The 26,939-nt window shown below is 41.8% G+C and overlaps 2 protein-coding genes across 2 annotated transcripts in view; both read right to left on the bottom strand.

The window, feature by feature from the left end:
- Positions 1–230: 230 nt before the first annotated feature.
- On the bottom strand, positions 231–13,199 carry prr7 (proline rich 7 (synaptic)). The gene is made up of 3 exons (XM_079486121.1): positions 12,760–13,199; positions 10,525–11,303; positions 231–2,269 (listed from the first exon to the last, which is right to left on the bottom strand). The coding sequence occupies exons 2-3, from the start codon at positions 10,859–10,861 to the stop codon at positions 1,833–1,835; spliced, it is 774 nt and encodes a 257-aa protein (XP_079342247.1). The 5' UTR covers positions 10,862–11,303; positions 12,760–13,199; the 3' UTR covers positions 231–1,832.
- A 6,212-nt stretch (positions 13,200–19,411) lies between these two features.
- grk6 (G protein-coupled receptor kinase 6) overlaps positions 19,412–26,939 on the bottom strand; it is a 34,208-nt gene continuing 26,680 nt past the window's right edge. The window contains exons 13-16 of the mRNA XM_079486120.1: positions 23,393–23,530; positions 23,124–23,261; positions 22,571–22,702; positions 19,412–22,470 (exon numbers count right to left, since the gene is read on the bottom strand). Of these exons, the coding sequence (XP_079342246.1) occupies positions 22,420–22,470; positions 22,571–22,702; positions 23,124–23,261; positions 23,393–23,530 (459 nt within the window). The 3' untranslated portion in view covers positions 19,412–22,419. The remainder of the gene's footprint in view (positions 22,471–22,570; positions 22,703–23,123; positions 23,262–23,392; positions 23,531–26,939) is intronic.

The raw sequence follows: 26,939 nt of genomic DNA, 5'->3' as shown, positions 1-26,939 counted from the left end.
CCTGGGGACCATTTTAAATGACGGGTTGGATTAAGGTGCAATAAAATAGCAAAAACAAATCCACTATTTTGTTGATTGTCTTTGCAGGAGTCTGGGCAAACCCATTCATGGTTCAGTCGAAGTGATTGACAGTTGGCCGCAGGACGTTCCAGCCCACTTATTTGTGAAGCATTGATAACATGGTCATAATATCAAATACACAATGGATTGAAATCCGAACAAAATGAATTGAATCGGCCTATTCTTATTTATCATCATTAACTAGGATTCATTTGGATTTTAATAAAGAAAGATACAATTGCGCAACTTCGGAATAAGTGCAAATGAACACTATTGAACTATGGGATTCCGTTATGTTTGTGCTTTGATAATGATCTCCACAATTACGCATTTCATGTCCGTCATGAACCAATGACATCACCATTACATTATAAAAGCATGATGCACGAATACGCATCTACATAGGCCGCTAATTGCTTTTCAACTTTTCTAAATGGATCCTGTTTCAATCAAATGTCATTCGAGAGCATCAAGCACACGCATGAAAGCCGGGAAAACGACAAAGGCAGTCATTGGATGGGTTGAGGTAGAGTTGTTTAAGGGCACGGAAACATAATGGCAAATGATGGCAATAAAAGAAAAACCTAAAAGCTTTTCACAATGCAGAAATGACAACACTGATGAGAAATAGCAGGCTGGTCTACCGCTGACAAGCACCGGTGTTTGTCCTGAGTGTTACAGCTGCAACACCAGCGGGGAGTAAAGTGGACAACTTTGCGTTGTATGAAAATGTTAAGGCATTTTCAAATACACATTCATTGGCTCTTTCATTCGAGAGGTTTAATGTTATCGGGAGAAAATAACAGTTTTTCATACAGTGACACAGAAAGAGTAAAAAAGAATAATAATAATAAATGGCCTTCTCTCTCTGTGTACCCAATTGGACCAATGAGACATTTCTATTGTCATTTTTAGGGCCCGTTCCCACTTCGAGTCTAAAAAATATTTGAGGAGCTCGTGGCCTCTGCCGTTGCTAAGCAACCACGAGCTGCGCTCGCCGTGAAGGTTCTGGCAAAGGACGAATGGATGCTCAGCACCGAAAATCCATTGCAATAGCTACTAGATTATGTTGTCCTCGTCTTTGCTGAGGTGAAGCTGATTGGTTGGCTCTTGTCACATGACCTGCAGTGCGCTTGCGTCATTCCAAAAATATGTCATATTTTCAACTCGCTGCAACGCTTGCCGCGCTTCTATGTTTAAATAAAAACGAACTTGGGTGCGCAAATGTGAGCGGCCAGCTCGAAAGGATCTGCAGTCTGTAATGGTGAGCTTTAGCTCGCCGAAAGTCTAAAATCCGTCTGGAAAAATTCAGATACATTGAAAGATTGTTTTCATGTTGTTTCACAGTTTATAAAACGATGCTTTTCACAGTTCAGCAGCATTGGGTAGCTACAGTATGACCGCTGTTATTTTTCTATGCTCTTTTGTTATCCCCAGTTTACGACGACGGGGTTTGAAAAGTAATTTGTGTTATATTGGTGAGCAACATATGAGAAGTGAGGTTGAGAAGATGTGAGGGGCAAGGCGTTGGTGGGCTGCAGATGACTCCCGGGAGCCATGGCAACAGCGTTCACATAATAGCTGCTGCTCTACATCAGGCAGATATGCCACAGAGAGGACCAGTAAAAAAGGAGAATATGATGGATCAAATCCGCTCTCTTTCTCAAATACAATATAGAATCTTAATCATCCTCTCACCGTGTTTGGACACCAAATCTCACAACATTCAAAAGCTTGTACAACAAGGTCTGTTTCGCGATACAAGCAGGGTCTCAAACCGCTGTGCTTCGCCCCAAAAGTGGGAAGGCCGTGGGCAAACCATAGTGTTGATCCAAACCGTGGAGGCCCCGCAAGCCTGAGTCTGTGTGAGTCCGACCCCCGCGGGGCATCGTGGCAATGGCAGAGGCTTGAGGCTCTACTGGCAAGTTGTTGTGGTTGAGGTCCATGGTGGACAGGAGGTGTCCAAGCGAGTCCCATCGTCTGGTGGACGGCAGGCGTATGAGGGAGGAGTAGCCATGATGGGGAAACACAGTCATGGGAGCCAGCTTGCTGGTCTCGGGCTCCTGGTGTACCCTGGAGGACCGGGTTGTTGGTTTGGTGTAAGTTCCACCTCTAGGGTCAGCAAGAACTTCGCTGTAAGGGGGCGGTGGGTCCTCCATCAGTACGGCTTCTTCGTAGCAAGGTGGTTTACCGAAGACATCTGTGTCTGCTGAGAAAAAAAAAACATGGTTCTTGAGTGAGTTCAAGTTAAACAGATGTCGCAAACTGCAGAAAAATTTCAAGTAGATGCATTTGATTCAAGAGTGCATCCAAGTTATACATGTTATCAGTGTGTGTTTAAAGCAATTGGAGAAATTTGTAGATAACTTGACCTTAAAGGGATTCTGTGATGAATTACTCCCCCCGAGTTGTCCCAAAGCTGCATTCATTTCTTTGTTCTGCGGAAGCTGCGGAACACTACTTTGATAGTCAACGATGTCCCAGGAATGTCACTTGCTAACATTTTTCCTTGTGTTCATCAAAACAAAGAAATGTATACAGTCTGGTACAACTTGAGTGTGAGCAAATGATGACAGAATTTTCATTTCATCTTTTTAAAATGGATATAGTGCACCAATTTTTTTTCCAAAATGGTAGTAGGCATCACTTAAAAGTAATATGCAAAAAGCAGACATCAGCTTTGGATAAATAACCTCTAAAATAAATGTGATCAGATGACGTTGGACAACATAAATGAAGTCCTGCCTGAGACCAGTCACAATGGAAGTTGAAGACCAGCTTATTATTCAAGTATCTATCTTTAGAATTTCCAGCGGAAAAATACTAATGTGTTGTGGGTGGTTGGCACAACAAGGTGTACTTTGTGCTTGAAACCGGAGCCCCTAGACATGGCGGTGAAAAATATTTTTAATGCTTTTGCGTTGTCTCGCAAATCACTCTGTGAGTTCGGACAAACACTTCATGTTTAATGTCCCGCTGGCAGACTTTCAGACTAGATCCGTACAATTAATAATGGAACGGTTCCAGTAACTCTTGAGCTTAATGTTGTTATAACACAAATGACACATCTTTCATTAAACAACGATATACAACATAATCTTCCTCCAAACAACAAATCATATATCTGTCTTAAGTAATTAAGTAGTCAGTGTCTTGTTGTATGCACACAAAAGTGTCATCTTCATGTCACATGGCAGAGCGCACCTGACAAACAAGCGCTCATATCAAAGGGAGAACAGTGAATCCACGGAGACGAATATAGCCCCTTTCAAACAGACCTAAGCTAATATGGCTTAGAGTCACCGAGACAGGATAAAGATTTTTATACAGTGGCAGTATAATATGACATTTCATAAAAAAGCATAATCCATACTGCTGATATAAGAATATTTATTATTACTGGTGATATTCATTTTCATTTGTTTGACTTCATTCATCATTTGTTCGCCCTCAAGTTGTTCCAAACCCGTATGAGTTTCTTTCTTTCTTCTGCACAAGAAGATATTTTGAAGAATGTGCGTAACCAAAGCTTTTTTCTTTTTAACCAAATTAAACTGGGGAACTTGGAGTTGGATTTGCCATATTGTTCAAAATATCTTGTTGTGTGTGCATCAGAAGAAAGAAACTAAATAATGACAGTAAATGATGGAAGAATTTTCATTTGGGGTGAATCATCTCTTTATTGTTATTAATAATCTTATACTCATAATCTTTTTAATGTTTGTGTTTAAAAGAGCTATATTACAGTCTTGCTACTGTTGATTTATGAAAGCTTTTAAGATCAATTACTGAAGGTGTCAAATATAAATGATGACCCACTGTTTGCAAGTATAAGTGGTATTAATTGAAATGTGTTTCTGTTCTGAAAAAAAGGTCTGAAGTGGTGAATTAGGGTGAATATTACAATGCAATAAAGCACAATGGCATTTAGGAGTACAAATTGTAGGAAGCATATGCTTGATCACTCTTGGAAAAAGTGGCTGTAAGTGGTCCCTGGCCCCAAAAGGTTTGGGAACCCCTGCACTGTATAACATTGAAGTGAATTACTATTTTTAGAGCTTTTCGGGTTTGGCAGACGATCCCTTCAGTCCCTTGTAGCTCGTTGTTTACATTTGAAATGAATTTTGGCCGATAACGATAACTCATACACAGTATCTAATTATAAATCGTTAATATGCAGCATTCACCTGGATGATGCGACGGCAGCCATATTGCGCCAGAACACCCACCACTTATTGGACAGAGTTACAAATCTAATTTGTACATATGGGGATGATTAGGAGACCATGATGTATAGAGTCGAATTTGGCCAGGATGCCGGGGTTACACCACTCTTATTTGAAGGGTATCCTTGTTTTAGGATGACCATGGATTTTTAATGACCACATTAAAAGTCAGTCCTCAGTTTAGGTGCTTTTTGACAGTATAGTGTCCCCGTCACTATAATGGGGCATTAGGACCCACGCAGACCACAGGGTGAGCACCCCCTGCCGGTCTCTCTCTTCCAGCAGCAACCTAGTTTTCCCAGCAGGTTTCCCATCCAGGTACTGACCAGGCTCAGCGCTGCTTAGCTCCAGTGGGCACACCAGTCTTGGGCTACAGGGTGATATGGCTGCTGACTATAAAGCATGAACTATATATTTTAAACAAATTAAATAAAAACATTGGGAAAACAAACTAATAGTTCTACATACAATCCCATCAAATAAATCTTCTCATGTGCCAAAAGCATCCGAGTGGACAAAATGAGGATGTTGTACAGTAGCACAGCGTGTCTTCAAGACCAAGATTCTTTCTTATTCTCACTCTTTTATGTGCTGACTTATTACTGAGACTCTGTTTTAATGGGTGGTCATCTGTCCTGTATGTCTGGCACAGGTTTAAAAGGGCATTCTTTGCTCATGGTCAGGGATCCACCGTCTCTGGCAGTCTGCCTGTCTGCCGGAGCTCACGACTATAGCCGGCTCCAACTCACCTCCTGTACTCTTTTGCCTCCACAACACCCACAACTCACTGTTACCATGTCATACATGAAAGAATGTGCGTCACACTGCCAGCACTGTGTGAGGTATTGAGATTTTCTCATGAGGAGATCCTTTAGGGCTTTGTTAATGGTGACACGGCAGGTTTGTTATATTCTAAAGTGATAAAGTTGTAGACTTCTCTTGGTTTGGGTACTGGATTCCGTTGCTCCATATTTGGAATGCTGGATGATAGTTTGTCCAAAGTTTTAAAGGAATAGTTCACCCAAAAATATAATTTCTGACATGAATCATTTTCCCTCACGCGGTTCAAAACCTGTATATGACTCTTTCTTCTATGGAACACAAAAGAAGATCTTTTAAGTCTCTGTGGTTTTGTGTCCATACAATGAAAGTCAATGGGGCCAATTTTGTTACAACAGGGGGTTTCGTTGTAACAAGGTTCTTTTAAACATATTTTGTGTTTCACAGATGAAAGGTCCTACTGGTTTGGAATGACATGGGGGTGAGTAAACTATGTAAGAATTGTTTTTTTGGGAGGGAATTAGAATTATTATATATTATTAAGTATCTGTACAAGTATACACTTTTAGAAAAAGTAAGATCCATGTTACAGCCTCAAAGCTAACAGAGATTCACAAAACTCCATTTTGATTTAATGGGTTTGTCAAGGCATGCGCTTTAAAACTATTGATCATCAAAAATGTTGGGCTAAATAAAACAATATGTGACCCTGGACAAGGTCTTATGGGTAAATTTGTCAAAATTGAGATTTTTACATAATCTGAAAGCTGAATAATAAAGCTTTCTACTGAGGTGTGGGATGTTAGGATATGACAATAAATAAAACAGAATCTGAGAGTGCCAAGAAATCTAAATATTGAGAAAATTGGCTTTGAAGTTGTTAATCAGAGGCTCTGTAGCAGGCCAACCACTCACAGAAATAAAGTTTTTATATATTTAGGGTCGGAAATTTACAAAATATTGTCTTGGAACATGAATCTTGGTAAGTCACAATTACTCTTCAAACCCGGTGAGTTATGGCTTCTCCTCGTATTATTGTTACTTGCACCTCATGGCGAATGTTTAGCTTAGCCTTCTCTGTCAGCGGCGAGGGCTTTACATGCGATAAATGTTGGGAAATAGCTAGGCTGACAGAGAAGATCTCAGAATTAGAGTCTCGCATCCAATCTTTATCTGAGGATAGTAAGAATGTAAGGACGGTAGAAAACACTTTGGATGCTTGCAACGTTAGCGCCCACAGCTCGGTTCTGGTTGAAGATCCCCTCAGCTGGGAAACTTTGTGACTGTGAGACGGTGTAGTCGCAGATCAAAACATCACTCAACCGTTCTGACTACACTCTCGAACAGGTTTGCCCCGCTCAGTGACGCATCGACTGAGAAACCTGCTGAAAGTGCCCTAGTTACCGGTGATTCTATTGTTCGGAACGTTAACATAGAGGCACCAGCCACCATAGTCAAAACGCCTGACATCAAGTCAAATTTAAATGTGCTGGCTAAGGCTAATCGTAAATTCAGTAAGATTGTTATTCACGTCGGCTCAAATGATGTTCGACTCCGTCAATCGGAGATCACAAAAGATAATATTAAAGAGGTATGTGAGCTCGCAAGCACAATGTCAGTTTGTGTGTAATATGTAATAACAATGTAATATTCTCTGGCCCTCTCCCTGCTTACCGTGGTCAACTACATGCAGACCCTATACCTAAAAATCTACTGAAAGAGATGCTCCTAGAAATTATAGATCCTCTACTTAGCATTATTAACTCATCTCTGACACTAGGACATGTGCCTAAAGCATATAAGGTGGCTGTTATAAGGCCCCTCATCAAAAAAAATCTAACTAGTTAACTACAGACCTATTTCGAATCTATCTTTCATATCTAAAGTTCTGGAAAAAGTAGTCTCAACTCAATTATGTTACTTCCTCCAAAGGAATGAGATTAATGAAGATTTCCAGTCTGGATTTAGGAGCGCATCACAGAGACTGCTCTGATCAGAGTTACAAATGATCTGCTTATGGCGTCCGACCGAGGTTGTATCTCCTTATTGGTTCTGCTAAATCTTAGCGCTGCAGTTGACACCATTGACCACAGCATGCTCCTACATAGACTTGAAAATGATGTCGGTATTAAGGGAACAGCCTTGAAATGGCTTAGATCTTATTTATGCGACCGTTTTCAATATGTAGCAATAAACAATGAGGTATCACGCAAATCGCAAGTCCAGTACGGTGTACCACAGGGCTCAGTCTTAGGGCCTATGCTCTTTGCATTATACATGCTACCTCTAGGAGATATAATAAAGCGACACGGAGTAAGCTTTCACTGTTATGCTGATGATACGCAACTTTATATTTCCTCGAAGCCTCATGAAATGCAGCAATTCCATCGAATAGTGGAATGCATAGTCAATATAAAAAAGTGGATGAGTAAAAATGTCTTATTACTGCACTCGGACAAAACTGAAGTGTTACTTATTGGACCGAAAACCGCCCTACGTAACAACCAAGAATACTGCTTAACTATTGATGGATGTTCCATAAAACCCTCATCTTCAGCTAAGAATCTTGGCTTTATATTCGATAGTACTCTGTCATTTGAGAACCAGGTCGCCAACACCTGTAAGATTGCGTTTTTCCATCTTAAAAATATATCTAAATTACGTCATATGCTGTCACCATCAGATGCAGAGAAGCTTATACATGCCTTTATGACATCAAGAGTAGATTACTGTAATGCACTATTAGGTGGTTGCCCTGCAGGCCTATTACAAAAACTCCAACTGGTCCAAAATGCGGCAGCTCGAGTTCTTACACGTACAAACAAGTATGAGCATATTAGCCCGGTTCTATTAACCTTGCACTGGTTACCTTACCTTCACTTTTAAATATTGCTTATTGTCTATAAAGCCTTGCATGGTTTAGCTCCTCACTACTCGAGAGAACTTCTCTTGTATTACAGTCCTTCACGTGCACTACGCTCTCAGCACACCCGTCGCTATGGGCGGGCCATAGGGGGCCGGGCCCGCCCCCAAAAATGCTTGTGCCCCCCCACTTGAGGCACAGATCTCTTAAAAAATACAGTAATTTTATATTATCATAGTTGCTAATTTTGTTTTGCATTAATGTTGCATTCTTTATCATTAAAACATTAATATATAAAGAAACAATGGTGTGATTTTGTTTGATTGATGGGAATCTACACTGCAACAGCCTATCACGGCCTTACTAAAAAGAACGTTAGGCTACGTACTTGACGTTGCCTACGTCAGTGTAGCCGCTCAACAGTTACCGCGAATTTTTAAAAACTGGATGAGTTTTCGCTTACTTGCTTCAGATCATAGACCGTATATAAGACGATGGATATCCGTAAGTGGTTGAAAAGCCCACCAACAGTCTCCTCTGCCACAATTGAAACGACACCGACGCCTGATGTTGGAGAAGGAGACCCTGGACGACAGGCTGAGCCTGATGCTAGCTCCGTGGAGCCCGACCAGGGGCCTGGCAGGTCAAGTGCAACCGCGACTGGGGCAGCATTTGGGCCACAACAACTGCCTGTTGAATCAGTGGGTGTGAGTGACCTCGGCACAGATAAACCCAAACAGGTTGTGTTGAAGAAATATCCAGTTAAAATGTTTGGTTCAAAAAAGCGATTATTTTCCTCTAGCTGGTATTTGAACAGGGCCCGGCTTGAGTACTCGGTGGAAAAGGACTCCGCATTTTGTTATGCCTGCAGGAAATTCAAATCTGCATCGTCGGACGCGTCCTTCTCCATTAAGGGATTCAATGATTGGAAACATGCAATCGAAACAGGCAAGGGCTTAAATAAGCATGCAGCTTCAAAAGAACATTTAGCATGTGAAGCAATGTGGAGAGATTCAGAAAAACGTAGAGAGACAGGAAAAGAGCATCGGCGCAGTATGCTGCACAAACGCAAGGCCCAGCTGATTCAGCTTGCTTTTGAAAAGGACCTCACTCACAAGTTTAAGTCCGAGTGGAAGGACACTTTGATGAGGAGGTTCTGCTCGGAGAAACGCCGCCTCCCGCTGTACTGACAGGAGGGACTGGAGAGAGGACAGCGCTGCCTCCACTCAAAGTACCGGTAGGTTCAAAGTCTCTGTGTGTGTGTGTGTGTGTGTGTGTGTGTGTGTGTGTGTGTGTGTGTGCGTGCGTGCGTGCGTGCGTGCGTGCGTGCGTGCGTGCGTGCGTGCGTGCGTGTGTGTGTGTGTGTGTGTCATGGCAATGCATATCTCTCTGTTGACTGCTTTAAAATGCAATGTTTGAGAGATGCTACTGGTGTTACATCTAATATGTTGTATAGTCAAGTGTTTTATGGATATTCATAAAATTGCTTCTATGTAATGTGGTGTAGGCTATAGGCTATCGCTGTTGGTTCTGTTTAAGGTGATGATTACGTGCTGCGCGAATAGAGTATACGATTATTATAAGTATACGTACTGTAGGCTAATAATAAGTGTGCCCTCCCATGCATTTCATATGCCCCCCTTAAGACTGAGGTCTGGCGACGGGTCTGGCTCTCAGGCTTCAGGTCAGTTGGTAATACCTAGAATTTCAAAATCAAGTGCAAGTGGCAGATCCATTTCCTATTTAGCGCCTAAACTGGGAGTCTTCCCCATACTGTCCAGGAGGCAGACACACTCTAATAGTCAGTTTAAATCTAGATTTAAGACGCATATTTTTATTCTTGCATACACTACACTATCATAATGTAAATAATCTGAAGGTTTAGGCTGCACTAGTTAGATCAACCGGAACCAGGGACACTTCCAATAACAACTGATGCATTTGTTGCATCAAAGAGTGCAGAACAGTACTCTACTCTCAGCCAGTCTTGTCTCATTGTTCCAAGGTTACTAGAGCGGGCAGGACGCAGTCCATTCCCAGACCTGACAAAAGCTGTGATGACAAAGGACGTGGCGACTCTACAAAATTTCAGCCGCTATTAGATTATCGATGATAATCATAAATCAATTTTTTTTATTTTGCATCTTTTGCCAGAGGGAAACTGGAATCCCCTGGTTAGGCCTGGTTTCCTCGCCACTGTTTTGCACTGTTTTCCTGGCCGGGGGGCCGCTAGAATTTTATAGTTTTATTTAATTTACACTGCATATAGGAATTTTGATCTGTCGGATATTTGACCTGTGTTTTGACTTGCAGAACCTTACATGTTTTGCTTATGTCAATGTTTTCTTGTACAGCTGTATTGTAACAATTAAAATAGTAAAAAGCGCTATATAAATAAAGCTGATTTAACATGATGTTTACTTAATATCCAAATGATTTTTGACATACAAGAAAATCTAAAATTTTTACCCATACAATGTATTTTTGGCTTTTACCTAAAATGTTTCCTGTGCTACTTAAGACTGGATTGTGATAAACATGAACCTCTCTGTCAATTAAAGTTTGCTTCATGTGCTAAGCTTTTCAACTTCCTACCTTCCGGGCTGTTCCAGTTTCCTTGAGGGAGGGTGTGGGTCACAGGCACCGGTGGGGACATAATCTGAAGGGGTGGGCAGAACTGAGGCTGATTTCTCGGAGGAAACCCCCCTCCACCGCAGTCCAAAGGCTCCATCTCCAGAGCCCGCAGACACTGTTGTCTTAATCTCTCTTCACGGCGGCGCTTTAGTTTGCGCTGGGCGAAGCTGCAAAAGCAGCAGAGCATGACAATGAGAGCCCAGATCAGCCAGAAGCCGGCAAAGCATGCCAAAAACGTATATGTGCCCTGCGACATCACCATGATTAACACCTCGATGAAATTTGGGCCCTCCAGCATCCAGTGGAAAAGATTCAAAGTCTTTGTGCTGGTCACGTCGCTGTTGGAAAGTTCACTCGCCGAGTCTCAATTCAACTCATTTTTCTACATTGTCTTTCTATAAATCCTGTTGTTTAACAGCATGAAGTGTTAATCCATAAATTGGTCGAGTTCATTTTTTCAAAGCTAACCAACCTAAAGGTTCCCACGGGCCGGAGGTCAAAGACAGGTGACCTTACTCAGAACAACCGCGCTGTCAAAGCATTCCAGGAAATTTCAAGTTGTCATGAAAATGCAAAAGAAAGGCGGTACTGTGCAAAGATCCACTGGGAGAACTGAATAACTGCAGGTGCGCTTTCCCGACAGCTGGTGCAATGAGGGAATGCTTCTCGCAGCGTGTGTTGCGATCCTCCGCTGAGCAGATCAGGACTCTTTAGATCTCCGGAGGATGTCGGCAGTCACGCTGCTCAACAAAGAGAAAGAACATAGAAGGGGCAGCCGTCATAAGTTTTGAGCTTGTCATATTTTCCAAACAGATATTTTGTGCAAGACGGCCCGTTTCGTAATTAACCCCAGCTGTTCAAGCACAACTCGCACAATAACTTTAGGGGGTAGGTTTCAATTTCATCGAAGTGAGAGTGCGAGCAAACACAGTTTTCCATAACCAAACACAATGCGTGTGAGGGAATGGTGTCATCAGCATACGCCGATGTGTTTTGAGACTTCAGCTACTTGAACATTAATGGTGGCTTTCAACATGCACCTCTTTGGATGTTAATGATAGCTCTCAACCGGCGACAAATAAATATGCCATTATAGCTATGATTCAGACGAGTTACGTAAGCAGCTTCGAGCACACACACTTCAACATCTCTATCCAAAAAAAGATTGGTATCCTTGGTGAAGGAGATTAAATCCGTCCCGTCATGACCTTTTCTCTATGATGTTCTCACTACGTTACCTCTTTACATTAAATATGCAGTGTCATACCTGCAGTTCATACTTTGATAATGTCTCAATGCTCTGTTAAACTCTGGATCTCATAATATGAATGAATAAAGAGAAGACTGTCATCACCTGTTACTTAACCAAGCCATTTAGCAGGAATGTGCCTTTGCTTAACCTTCATGACATTCCCTATTAACAAAGTTTATTATTATATAAATAATATAATATATATAAGCCATACGTTACATATTTTATATGTTTTACATTAGCAAAATGAATATAGTAAAGTAATGATATATATAATAATAACATAATATATAATACATATCTTATAAACGAGTTTTATTATTATTATTATTATATTAACAAAAATAATCATATAAATAATACTAAATATTTGCTCAACAACAAGTTATGAATATTATTATTAAAGCGTGTAAAAGGCTGGCTTTAATGTTAATATAGTAATAATATAATAATATAGTAAAGTAATGATATATATAATAATAACATACTATATATATATATATATATATATATATATATAACGAATATATATATATTACATATCTCATAAACTAGTTTTCTTATTATTCTTATATTAACAGAAATGATAGGCTACTAAATATTTGCTCAACAACAAGTTATTATTAAAGCGTGGAAAATGCTGGCTTTAATGTTAAAGCAGAAATAAACTGAAAGCTTTGAAGAGTTCAAATGTCTGATCACACAATGAATCAATAAATAATCTATTTCATTGCGTCCAGGCTTTGAGTGCGCAATAGGTGATGACAGATAAACGCCTTTCACTGAACATGACAATATTCAAGGACACCACATTATAGAGCATTTATAAACCCTCACACACAAGTCATCATGCACAACTTAAACATCAGTATTTGATCATCGTTTCATCGCGTGACAGTAAATGATGTACTGTGTACAAATTGATATCCATTGAAGGCACTTACGTGATGCGCATCCTCCAGTCACGATGAGCTGATGCTCAGACCCGCGACACGCTGTGATGGGGTGGACGTGATAAAGTTAAAGGATCGATAGTGCTCACTAATGTTAACCTGAAGCGTTAGTGATCCGCGCGACGGTTAATGGATACCTGTAATTCACGCGCGTCATGAAACGCCCACACTGGCGTTCCGGGCGCGACGCGCTGCTGTCATGAGCGCTCGCTGCTCCACACAACGGGCGTCAAATGTCGCTCCTCCTTTTTAACAGCCTGGACCACAAAGCTGTGGCGGTGTCGTGGTTTTGTCTGAATGGGGTCTTGTCTGGTGTGGTCGTGGTTATGACGCGTGTGCGTTTGCTCGGTCGATATGCGAACTTATGGGTGTAAGACGCTTACGTCAAAGTGGGTCAGCAACGTGTCTCTCGTTGGATGAAAACAAAGCGAGTCCTTTGCATGAACTCCTCAGTTTCTTATAGAATACGATCACAGTATTTTGAATACAGGACAGATCACGTGAAAGAACATTTCTGTTGAATTAAACACGTGGAAGAAAGAAAGTCAGGACGTGCTCAACCTTGGCTATTGAATAAAACATTTGTGCACTTTGTAAAGGTAGGAACATACTCGAGGAGGTTTTGTATAGAGAAGAATGTGTAAATGTAGAAACACACTATGGGGACCAATTGTCAATATGAACTAGTTGCTTATAGCACGATATTCTGACCACATTCTACATCTCTGATCTTACCCAATACCTAAACCTGACAACTACATCACTAGTAATAAGCAAACAATTAGGAGTTTATTGAGTTGTTTGATAATAGCGAGAATTGGACATTAAAGGGGAATGTATAACGGCTAAAACGAATATTATCGTTTGTTGTAGATGTAATGCAATGTGTGTGTACACGATTTAAGGTTTTTGCCACATACCGTGCATGTTTGTATCTCCACTTTGCCCCGCCTCTCTCAAACACGAGGATTGTTTCACGAGGTGTGCTATGATTGGCCAGCGATTGGTGGAATACTGCAACTGTGTGACGGGAATGTAACGCCTCTCACCATATTTGCAACATCAGGTTCCAGAACAAATGTTCTTACAGGTACGCCCACCTCACTTGCGTTTACATTTGGGCGGTCTTAGTCGATTCATACAACGAACTGACGTGGATTTGTGAGGGTGGAGTTACACGGGGCGTCTCATGCAGGTCTGGGTGAGCATTCGCTTTTAGATAGAATGCATCTTTCGTTCTGACACTTAAATGTTTGCAATTTTACGTGTCTAATACATGCATGGGCAACTCATGACACACCAAAGACACAGAAAAACAAGTGTGACACAAGATAACGTGTGAAAAGATTTCGCAAAGAACAGAAACACGCTCAAGATCATTTGCATAAATTGTACTTTGCAACAGTAAGCTAACAGGAAACATTCTCAGAACTTTGTCTACATACTTATCGTTTCATCAAAATGATCAAAACATGTCCTTGCAATAACGTTACAATAGCAGTTTATCAACATTATGCCAATAGTTGTATAACGTTTTATTAACATTTAGCAATTACATAATTTGTTTTCTTACATAATGTTATAAACATTCAAAATAATGTTAGCAAAACTTTCTAAGAACATATTTTATTTGGTGTGAACATGCACAAGATAAGGTTCTATACAAAAACACTTTTCAAATGTTTTAAACAAGAGCATGCTTTCTGCAAGAACACATTGCATTGGACAATCATGTACTGCTGTATTTTTTTTATAATCTTCTTAGTATTTCCTTTAGGTTAGTAGAACAGAACTCAGGCTGCACTGTATGTGTGCTGTATGGTGTTACGGCTGTAAAAGCATTGCTATGACAACATGCACTGCAGCAGCTTTCACTTGCTTATATCATTGCTGCCACATCGCTACCAGTTACACATTGCTTGACATGATTGGCTGTGCTGTCATTTACCTCCGGGCGATGTTTGTGCACTTCACATCAGTACTTCTGGACTCTTCGTGTTTTGGGTCCTGTGGACACTATCAATGCCTTCTTTCTTTATTAAAGCTCTGTGCAAAACCTCCTTGAAGCAAGAACAGCTCTTTTCCTTGCTTGACCCAGCAGATGAATGAAAGAGATCAGAGAGAATGATTTCGCCTTTTACTTCCAAGAATAGAGACATTATTTTGAAGTTTATGAATACAACCATTTCAGGCATGATTAGCCCACCCGTGTGGACGTCTTCTATCTAAAGTATCTGTCTGCTTGACCGCCTGTCTGTGTGCATTCAAATCAAGTTTATGTCTACAATGCTTTCAATCTCTCACAATTTTGCACAGCTGTACAGATATCTGTTTTCTTTCTTTCCTTCCTTCCTTCCTACAGCAGGGAAAATAAGTATTTGACACATCAGCATTTTTATCAGTAAGGCGATTTCTAAGTGGGTTATTGACAAAAACATTTCACCAGATGTAGCCCTCAAGCCAAATATTGAATTCATACAAAGATATCAGAACATTTAAGTATACAAGTTGAGTCATAATAAAAGTGAAATGACACAGGGAATAAGTATTGAACACACTTTATTTAATACTATGTAGAAAAGCCTTTGTTGGGGATTACAGCTTCTAGACGCCTCTTGTATGGAGAGACCAGTCGAGGCCTTGGACTGGGATCATTGTCTTGCTGAAATGTCCACCCTCTTTTCATTTTCAGCTTTCTGGTAGATGGCAGCAGATTTTTATTCAGAATGTCCCGGTACATTTCTCCATTCATTCTGCCTTCAATAATATGAAGTCTGCCACTACCCCTTGCTGAAAAGCAGCACCAAACCACGGTGCTTCCACCCCCAAACTTAACTGTTGGTGTAGTGTTCTGGGGGTGTTGGGCAGTGCCATTTCTTCTCCAAACATGGTGTGTAGAATGACTGCCAAAAAATTCAATTTAGCTTTCATCTGACCATTCTATAGTCTCCCAATAATCCAAATGCTCTTCCACAAACTTAAACCGAGCCTCAACATGCTTTTTGTTCAGCAATGGAGTCTTGCGTGGTGAGCGTGCATGGATGCCATGGCAGTTCAGTGCTTTGCGTTGTAGTTTTCTTTGAAACAACAGTACCTGCTGATGCAAGGTCTTCCTGAAGTTCTGCCCGAGTGGTTCTTGGCTCTATGAGAAGGAACATTCAGCATTCTGGAAATGCACCTATAACCATTCCCATCAAAATGCTTTTCTACGATACGATACGATACGATACGATACGATACGATACGATACGATACGATACGATACGATACGATACGATACGATACGATACGATACGATACGATACGATACGATACGATACGATACGATACGATACGATTACAAAGCTCTCCAGCGAGATCTTACCCATCATGAAGTCTTTCCTGTGTGCCTCCTAGGTAACGAGAAGCCTTTATAGGCCATCAACTAGGACTAAAGCAGCTGATATCAATTAGTACTTATAGGGGGCAGGGTTTCTCTCTCAATACTGACAGATTTCAGGTGATCTCCTGGCTTTCTATGCCATTTGCACCTTGTAAACTTCATGCGTTCCATACTTATTCCCTGTGTCATTTCACTTTATTTTTTATGACTCAACTTGTATACTTAAATGTTCAGATTTCTTTGTATGAATTCAATATTTGGCTTGAGGGCTACATCTGGTGGAAATTTTGTGTCAATAACCCACTTAGAAATCCCCTTACTGATAAAAATGCTGATGTGTCAAACACTTATTTTCGCCGCTGTATATCTGTGTCTTTTCTGTCTTTCTGCCTGTATGTCTGTCGAAATTTTTCTGTTTCTATCTGTCTGTCTGTTTGTTTATTTATGTCTGTACAGTATCTGTCTGTTTGTTTATTTATGTCTGTATCTGTCAGTCTGTTTCTATCTCTGTGTGTATGTGTGTCCATCTGTCTGTCTGTTCATCTGACTAAACAGTGCATGTCTGTGAGGCAGATGCAGGGATATCAGCCTTGATGCACTACGAGAGCTCTTCCTTTATGTTTCGGGAAAACATTTTGCTGCACTTGATTTCCTCTGACATTACAACCAATTACATATCTGTTCACCTCACCATTTCTGTACCTCAGACGACACCCCTGAATGCCATCTAATGCTGAAGTTTGTCACAGAGCGAAGAAACAGAATATTCCAAAACCACGAGCTACATCTATACAGTATGTGTGTACACAGCCATTCAACTTTTCCTGCATCATCTCCCAGCAGACGAGTGACTCAGGCGAACATGACACAGTGATCACAAAGGAAGCAAAAGGTCACTCTTTCAGTTTCACTGACCTCGTTTTGCCTCATGCGCTGAGCTCTGACAGTGGCTGACCCGCAGACGCTCTTTGTGACGGATCTCATAACAGGACACTTTAGAGTGTGACACAATCCCTCAAATAAAGATACAGTCAGTGACACACTGACCCGTACACTTGAGACAATGATAGCTATTGTCTGATGAGGATAGACGCAACGTTCATCACAGAGGCCTGCTTGCGTTTTCCCTCCCTTTAAGCAATATCTTTGCGTCAAGCCAACGATGAGATCATTTGAAAAAGTACCAAACACATGATGGGCTTTAGATTCAATGGGCCCGAAATGTATTCATTTAGACACGTTGGTTTGACACAAGAGACACAACATGTTTAAACGGCTCTGGGAACAAGCGCATTATCAGCCTATAGAGAGAAACCTTGTTAATGTATAATTCTGAAGCTTTACGTATTGCGTGTTAGTAGATGCATCATTTGCTGGTCTATAATTTACAAAAGGTGACCGAATGGCTGACACAATGTTCTTTTACCCTTCATTAACTTCACATATGAACTGATAGTAACTAGAGACAGGAATTGGACACATGGATTTTTGGAAAGACCCTTTAAATCCACCATTCTACAAACATACTTGTAAATTCAGTGCATTCAAGACAACAGGTCTTTACATTACATTTATTCATTTATAAGACGTTTATTTCAATGCAGCGCACAAATGAGAGAACATTACAGACACGTTGTGTGATGTTGGGTACAAGCTGATGCCTAAAAGGGACAGTTCACCCAAAATTATAATTCTGTCATCTATTCACCATCATCTAGTTTAAAGAGAACGCCAGAGAGACATGGTATCTTTACACATTAGTACATCATGTTCACTAAAACAGTTCTAGCTCAAATGACCTTGGTCAGGTACAACAGAAAAGCACTTCTGCCATCTCATCCACAATCACACCCTTGTCTCTCGCTCAAGGCCCATGAGTATGAGAGGTGAACATGCCATTACTGATGGTGAGACACGTTCGCTCAATGTTAAAAAACCAGAAGAGTCTGTTTGCTGCATTATTTATTTCTTTTAAATCCCTCTTAAAGAGCGTTGCCCGGCAACAGAAGGACCAGAGATGAGAGCGAGGTGCAAGGGAACGACATGGATGATTTTAAGCGATGATCAGTCTGATGGACGAGTCCACCATGCAGAACAGAAGATATACTTCAGAAACACCATGAAGTGTGAGAAAATGTCTCTCGTGATTCGAGACGCGTTGTAAAAGGCTTGAAGTGACACTACCTCAGGATTGAATATCAAGGTGTTATGTGATCAGCAAAAGCCCATCTGGTGGGTATACATTTTTTTTATAAAGAAGGCTATTAAAAATGTAGTGCATTCTGCACACTAGTAGTAATAGATATTAGGTGACTGTTGACATGTTCATTTTTATAGTAACATTCAATTGTGTTACATGATCATTCATTACATTTATATCATTACATTTAACATGATCTTTTCTCTGATACAGACAAGAGAAACACACAAGCAAAATATGATCATAAATAATATAACCCGTAAGGTTAAATTTTTGTGCAAAAGAAATGAGAAAATCAGTTTCCGGGTGCATGTGACAACAGATGACTGTCTGAAGGGGAAAAAAAGAAAATATCACCGGTCTCGAGACAAATAAGGTTCTTCTATGGCATCTTTATTTTTAAGAACGTTTGTATTTTTATAAAATAGCGAAAACGCATAAAAAGTGTTAAATGCAAACATTTCAGATATAGAATAAATAAATAATTCAACCTCTTACAAACTTAAAATTATGGAAGGATACAGGTACATGTACTGTAAGACATTTATGAGATAATAACTGATATATTGTTATTTGAATCATCGCAAAAAGTGAGGGCTTTAATGTTTCTCATGCATGTTTGTATCTTTCCTCCTCACACAAAGTATTAAATGTTACTTGTTTTACACTATTTGTGCTACAGAAATAAATGACAAATGGTTGTGCTAGCTGAGGTAAGATGCGTTGGGAAGTAAACAAAGTAAAAGTACTTTGTATTTGAATGTCGCTAATTTAACACCATAACCAGGCGAGACAGGACAAGCTTTATGTGACAAGCTATTTAAATGTCAAACCTGAAAGCGAAACGCTGGGAGACACAATGCAATATATGCTCTGTATGTTGTGTAAAGAACATATGTTTTTTATTGTAAACTGTAGTAACCATAGTTTTTTGGCGGATGGATTTCTACCAGTTTTACAACAAATACCACGATTAAACCATGGTTACTATACTAAAACATGGTAATGTTTTGGTTTCTCTGGATTATCTATTAATAACAATGGTTTTGTCATGTATTTTCGTAAGGTGTGAAGTAAGACTTTATTTGCAAATCCTTTTGAACACATTCATCACAGAAAGCCTTTTGAGATCTACACAAAAGTTAACCAAATAAACATTTATTGAAGTTAAAAAGTAATGCAGGAAATGTTCAGAAGGAAAACAAAAAGAAACAAGAATGCAGTTGACCTGCAATGCACAGACTTCACAGCGGAAAAGAAAACAAAGCAAAAAAGAGAATCAGTGCTTGGACAAGAAAAAGTGTACCAAACAAATTCATTTACATCGTCATTAACAGAATCTTACACACAAGTCTATAAACAGTGTTTCGCGCCAGTGGCGTATCTTTAAAATGGACAAATATAAGAAATTTACTTTACAACTTATATTATTTCACCAGTAAGGCTGTGTACATATATTAAGCAAATAATAACATAGAATGACGGCAGTAACCTGAGTGAGAATTACCAACTGAGTTTAGCAAAAATTAGTATTCAATGTGCAATCCAGGAACCATTTGTTTGTATCACATACAAATAAGGCTTCGAGAAGTTTGCGCAGCAGAAAAAAACATACTCTTTGGACCATAGATTAAAGGGTTATGGACTTTTACATACTTACTTGAAAAAAAGCATAAAGATATGTTGAATGAAAATGATCACCGGAACAACTTTAATTGGGACATTATTTTGATGATAAGGTACAGTTATCAAACAATGGCACATGACCAATTTAACAACACACTGCTGTCATGTTCGAGTCCAATTCATCCCCATGACATGTGGCTTATTGATTTTCATATTCAATATTTTAGTTCTACCATTAAGGTAATGTATAATAAATGGCAACATACACTTTGAGGCATGTACGATAAGATATAAATAAACTCATTTTTGGTGTTAAATGGTATTAATACTCTTAAAAAAAAGAATATATATATATGGCATTATGAGCTTTATTGTACCTTTGAATCTCAAATGAATTTGTAAGAATAACACTGACAAATGTGCAGATTTGTTTTTGACGCTAAAGCATTGCCATGATTCTCAGTGCATGAACTTAATGAGATCTTTGATATTGAGATGTTCTGCAAAATTCATATTCTATACCATTATTATCATCGGTGACCCGGAAGTTGTCCACCTTTCATCTTATAAAAGATCAAACAAACACTAGAACGTAACATTTAGTTCATTATGAAATGATGGCCTCCACTAGTGGTTAAGATAAAGAATATGGGCACACGCGCCAACGCTCATATAGCATGTAGGCACACACACACACACATACGCAGTTATACGATCGCAAACACCACGAAAAAAATATCAGTGCATTGCACAAATGGAAAAATAATGTACAACTGTGACAGAAATGATCACTTCACAGTGTTAAAAACCTGGCTCAGGAAAACAAACTGAGTTCCGTCTTGAAATCTTGACATTTTGTACACATCTATATAGTAGTCTAAAAAATCTATTATTGCTAAATAAACAAACAAACAAAACAAATCAATACATTTTACAACTGTACACTACGGTAGAGACTGGAATGTGTCTGAGAGAATAACGTAAACTGCAAGTGGATGAGAAAACGTGTCAACAGGTGACGGTACGTTCATGGATTTCTTTGTTACGCTTCACCACAGAGCCTAGAGTTTGTGTGCGGCCGACGGCACATGGCTTAAATACAAAGATCCACAGCGTCCCGTGGGTTAACGTCCAAATGTTCAATGTAAGAATTCACAAGAGTTCTGGAAAAAGACTGGACATCCATAGGGCACAGTAACCTTCGAGGTAAACAAAACAACAAAACAAAGTATGCGCACAGGATGGCAAGCCGACTCAAACGTATCCCCACAAATAATCAAAAGTACCTTGAAAACTCTAAAGGCACCTTCCATGAAAACCAAGGACAAAAAGTAACCAGTTTGGTCTCAAGTGCAATAAGTAGAGAAATGTAGAGGAAAGTTCCCAAGCCATCAAAGTTCAGAGCGAATAAAAAGAGCTTATTGTGAGCACAGGGGATAAACGAAACGCAGGAACAATGCAAAACAAAAAACTTTTGGCAAAAGATGTTGATTGACCTACACACACGTAAAAAGGCAGCAAATAAATTCTATGCAGCACTCATATGAACTATTTAAAAAGAAATGACATCATTTAGTTTTTAGCGATTACCTGCAGATTGTGTTGTGTGTTGAAGTCTTTTAGTTCTAATCCGAAGATGTCAAATAACAGAACAAATCTTTAAAGAACAATGCTGTGAAATCTATATGGAAAATAATGCCTCACGGTACGATTCGGTATGTGACACGAAACTACAACCAGGATGTCTTTTCCCCATTTATCCAGAGAGGATTCGCAGGAAGACTCGCTGAAGACTTTACAGATGAGTGTCGCATATTTACACCAAGATCTGCGCGGTCAACCGTCCGCAGTTGTTATTCGTACACACAGTCACAGCTAGAGATGCCTAGTAAACCAAATAGACAAGTCACCTGACGATGTCAAAATATCCCTCCGTTATTCAGTCACTTCCTCATTCGTTTATTATCCGTTAATGCACGTTTCGCTGTTTCATACAAACGGTGTCATTTGATTGTCGATATTATCATACGAAAATAAAATTCAAAATATAAATATAAAAATATTTGCAAAAGCAAATTTCCTTTGCTCCCCACGTCTAAAACAGATATGCATACTGTACATGTACTGTATGTGGATTAGCACGAGAACAGAAAACGAAAGCGCGAAGAGGCTGTGATACACGTGTTCTGGTGACAGTATAGGTCGGGTCGATCGGCTTTGAGATTGGTGTTAAATGATGTGTCCTCGCCACACTTCAATAACTGTGACCCGTTCTGTCCTTTTCCTTTGGATGATTTTAAATAAGATCCACTGCATGGATATATAGTGAAAATATACACTCCAATATTTATATAGAGCTATCGTAAAAATACAAATGTGCAAAAACTGTAAACAAATGAGATCCTCAGCGGTGTGGGGGAGGAGCCCCAGGCAGGCCACGCCTTCACAGCCGTGTAGGCTCTTCCTCACTGTCGCTGCAGTTTCCACAGCACTCCTGCAGGGGGAGCACAGACACATGCGCAGTCAAATACTGACTCGGGGCATATTAATGTCAGCTCTTTAAAACCCCCCCAAAACATCACATTTTAACACACCTGTCTTCCGAAGAGTCTCTGCAGTAAGCCCTGTTTGGGTGGGGGTGACGGTTGACCTCTCCAGTCAAGGTCGGGGGGCACGGTGTCCAGGTTTAACACGTTGAGCTCTTTAAAGCACTCTGTCTCTATCATCTGAATGGGTCGATGATACGATTGCACATTTAGAACGACCGTAAAACCAACTTTATACCTTTAGCGCAATTTAACACTTTAACTTAAAGGGATATTTCTCCTTAAAATAATAATGCGTCATCATTTGTTCACCCTCATGTCATTTAAAACCTGTACATGACTCTCCATTCCGTGTAACACAAAAGGAGATATTTTGATTTTGGCCATACAATGGAAGTCAGTGGGGTTACCAACATTCTTCCTTTGTGTTCTGCATTCTACAAAATACTTTACACGCAGACCGGTAGATTTACATGCTTTGATGAATGATAAACGATGTCTTTTAACTGAGAGTCATTTGTGGATAGTTGTCATTTGCCGGTTATGAAATGACCATTCAGGTTCAAATCTTTACTGTAGTTATCTTAACCAAAGGCCTTACCTCATTTTGCCAGGGGATGGAAACACTTCCAGTAGACACTTTGCTGTAAAAGGAGTCGTCTTTGGGCTCCAGCTCCACTCCTTTAACTGTGGAGAACTGCTCGATGTCCAGCACATCCTTACAGTAGATGGCCTGAGGCTGCAAACAGATCGAGACATCAGCATGTCACGCCAGTGCCCCGAACTCTCACACTTAATACAATGCACACAACACCGGTTGTGAATGGTATCCTCAAGAAAAAGCTTGAGGTATGGCACAAAAATACTCACATCAGGAATAAAGGGAGCTTCGAGCATGCCTGCTTCCAGACGCTTGAAGTTAATGGAACGGAAAATAGGGTGGGCTTTAACCTCTGAGGCTCCGCCTCCTTGACAGCCAAGCCTCTCACTGGGTTCTTTGACTAGCAGCTAAGGAAAAATAAAACGTTATATTAGTTTAGAAATAAATAATCGGACCAAAACACAAATGTGCTAAAAACGCTCATGCACAGAAGACACAAAACGTACTCAGTTACTTACGTAACCTCGGTTCCCTGAGATACGGGAACGAGTACTGCGTAGCAGGACGCTATGGGGGAAAACTCCTTTTTCTCCGATGACTGAAGCAATTCAAAAGCGCAGTGAAACTGCACGGTGATTGGTTGGAAAAAAGCAGAGCTTTAAACCAATCGTAGCGGAGCTGCCGGACCAATGGCGATGGCACCCGCCAAAATGGGCGGGGCTTATGGCTATATAAGCAGACACATCGCCGTAGGGTCTTCAGGTTACTTCGACTGAAGCGACGACACAGCAGCTCGTAGCACGGCAAGGAACACAGTACTCGTTCCCGTATCTCAGGGAACCGAGGTTACGTAAGTAACCGAGTACGTTCCCTATCGATACTTCACTCGTACTGCGTAGCAGGACGCTATGGGGAACCAGTATAATCACGCCGTGCTACAGATGGAACGAAAAACATAAATAGTCTCGGAGCCTTGGCTCGGAGACGGGGTAAAGCAGGGAAACCCTGAAAGCGGCGAAGGCCAAGCTAGAAGGTGGCCTAGACCGGTTATCGTCCCAAGGTAATTAAGTGCTGGCGTGGCTATAGCCATGGCTCAGCGACCTAATTCAAGCAGAAAGGACCCGGGCCTGAAGGGCCGGAACGTCCAGATTGTAAAATCTTGTAAAAGTGGACGGCGAAGCCCAGCAGGCCGCCGCACAGATATCTTTTATAGAGACACCGCTATACCATGCCCAGGAAGAGGCAACGCCTCTAGTGGAATGGGCTCTAACTCTCGTGGGACATTGAAGGCCCAAGGAAGAGTAAGCCAGTGATATAGCCTCAACTATCCACTTCGATAGTCTATGTTTCGAGACCGAGGACCCTTTGGTGCGGTCGCCGAAGCACACAAAGAGCTGTTCCGACCGTCTGAATAGGGCGGAGCGCTCAATGTATATTTTTAATGCTCTGACTGGGCAGAGCAGACTAAGCTCTGGGTCCCGCTCGGAGGAGGGGAGAGCAGAGAGCGAAATGACCTGTGCTCTGAACGGAGTAGAGAGCACCTTAGGTACATAGCCATGCCTTGGTTTGAGGACGACTCTGGCGTCGTTTGGCCCAAATTCCAGACAGGGTAGGCTCACAGAGAGAGCCTGTAGGTCCCCCACACGCTTCACCGATGCTAAAGCGAGAAGCAGAGCGGTCTTGAGCGTTAATGAACGGAGGTCCGTAGATAGCAGAGGCTCAAAGGGAGGACCTTTTAGAGCCCTCAGGACCGTGGGCAGATCCCAAGTGGGAACTGTAAAAGGGCGAGGGGGGTGTAGCTGCCTGGAGCCCTTCAGGAAACGAACGATAAGATCGTTCTTGCCCACTCCTTGTCCTCCGATGAGGGTATGTGAGGCTGAAATAGCCGCCACATAGACTTTGAGTGTGGAAGGGGCACGGCCGTTATCCAACAACTCTTGTAAGAATGACAGTATCAGCGATATGTCACAGGACACTGGGTCAGCGCCACGTGTTGCACACCAGGAGGCGAAGACAGACCATTTGAGGGCGTAGAGACGTCTAGTGGACGGGGCTCTAGCCTGTGATATGTTGTTCAGTACGCTCTCTGGGAGGTCCGTAGGCTCCCGTCGAGAGGCCAAAGGTGCAGAGCCCACAGCTCTGGCTGGGGGTGCCATATCGTGTTCCCTGCCTGAGAGAGGAGGTCCCGCCTCAGGGGAATGGGCCACGGGGCTGCTACTAGCAGCTGGGAGAGATCCGGGACCCAAGGCTGGTTCGTCCACAGAGGGGCTACCAATAGCACTCGGTGCGCTTGATCCCTGATTCTCCTGATCGTCTGCTGCAAGAGCGCGATCGGGGGAAAAGCATAGAGGAGCCGGTTGGGCCAAGCGTGGGCCAAGGCGTCCTTGCCCTTCGAGAAGTACGTCGGGCAATGAGTATTATCTTCTGAGGCGAAAAGGTCGACTTCCGCCTTGCCGAAGATTTGCCAGATTCGCTGAACCGACATGGGGTGTCATTGCTCCGAGATAGCATATCTGCTCCCCGGTTCAGTTTGCCTGGAAGATGAGTTGCCCTCAGTGAGCACAGATTGGACTGGGCCCATTCCAAGAGGTGAGATACTAGGGAAAAAAGGCGTCTTGAGGAGAGGCCTCCCTGATGATTTATGTAAGATACCACCGTCATGCTGTCTGATCGGACTAAGACGTGACGATCTTTTAGCACCGGTAGGAAGTAGCGGAGAGCCAACCATACTGCCTGCATTTCCAGGTAGTTGATATGGAGGCTTCTTTCCTGGTTCGACCAGAGGCCGAAGGCCGGTTCGCCATCGCACAGAGCCCCCCAACCCGTGTTGGAGGCGTCTGTCGTGACCACTTTCCGGCTGGATGTGGAGCCCATGGGCATACCCTGCTCTAGCCAAAGGGGATCTTTCCACGAGGCTAGGGCGGTTACGCAGGCCTGATTCACCAGAACACGCAGTCGTCCAAGACGCCAAGCGTGTGGAGGAACTCTGGGCTTCAGCCAGTACTGGAGGGGGCGCATCCGGAGGATGCCCAGGCTCAGTACCTGAGATGCAGAGGCCATAAGGCCTAGCATTTTCTGAAAAACCCTGATGGGGCGTGAAACCCCGGGTGTGAATGAGGCCGCAAGCCGTCGAATGACCAGAGCTCGTTCTGGCGATATTCTGGCGGTCATGCGTTTTGAGTCGAAGACTGTTCCCAGGAACAAAATACGTTGGCTGGGTGACAGTGCGCTCTTTACAAGATTGATCCTGAGTCCCAGGCACTCCAGGTGGCTGAGGAGGAGGGATCTGTGGGACCTTAGCTCGTCCTCCGACTGGGCTAGAACAAGCCAGTCGTCGAGGTAATTCAGAATGCGGATTCCCTTCTGTCTGAGAGGGGAAAGAGCCGCATCCATGCACTTCGTGAAAGTGCGGGGAGCTAGAGAGAGTCCGAATGGAAGGACCGTGTATTGATAAGCAATTCCCTCGTAGGCGAATCTCAAGAATCGCCTGTGACGAGGGGCTATCTGAATGTGGAAGTAAGCATCTTCCAGGTCCAGAGAGAAGAACCAGTCCTCTGGGCGAATTTGCGAGAGGATCTGCTTCATCGTGAGCATTCTGAAGCGCCGTTTCATAAGGGCGCGATTCAGATGTCTGAGATCGAGGATGGGGCAGAAGCCGCCGTCCTTCTTTGGTACGAGAAAGTACCGGCTGTAGAAGCCTGACTCGATTTGATCTGGGGGAACCATTTCTATGGCTCTTTTTCCCAGTAAATTCCTCAACTCCGTGCGCAGAATGTGAGAATTTGAGTCCTGCACTCGGGTGGGGACGACGCGGGG

This window comes from Barbatula barbatula (assembly GCF_947034865.1).
Source record: "Barbatula barbatula genome assembly, chromosome: 22".
Classification (NCBI taxonomy): Eukaryota; Metazoa; Chordata; class Actinopteri; order Cypriniformes; family Nemacheilidae; genus Barbatula; species Barbatula barbatula.
Note: the sequence above shows the minus strand (reverse complement) of the source record. Positions and strands in the feature narration are given on the sequence as shown.

Bases quoted from the DNA above. Each gene is read 5' to 3' on its own strand.
- prr7 (XM_079486121.1), bottom strand. From the start codon at position 10,861: ATGCTGGAGGGCCCAAATTTCATCGAGGTGTTAATCATGGTGATGTCG. The intron at 2,270-10,524 runs GTAGGAAGTTGA...TTTTTTTCTCAG, and splicing joins AAACTGGAACAGCCCGGAAG to CAGACACAGATGTCTTCGGT.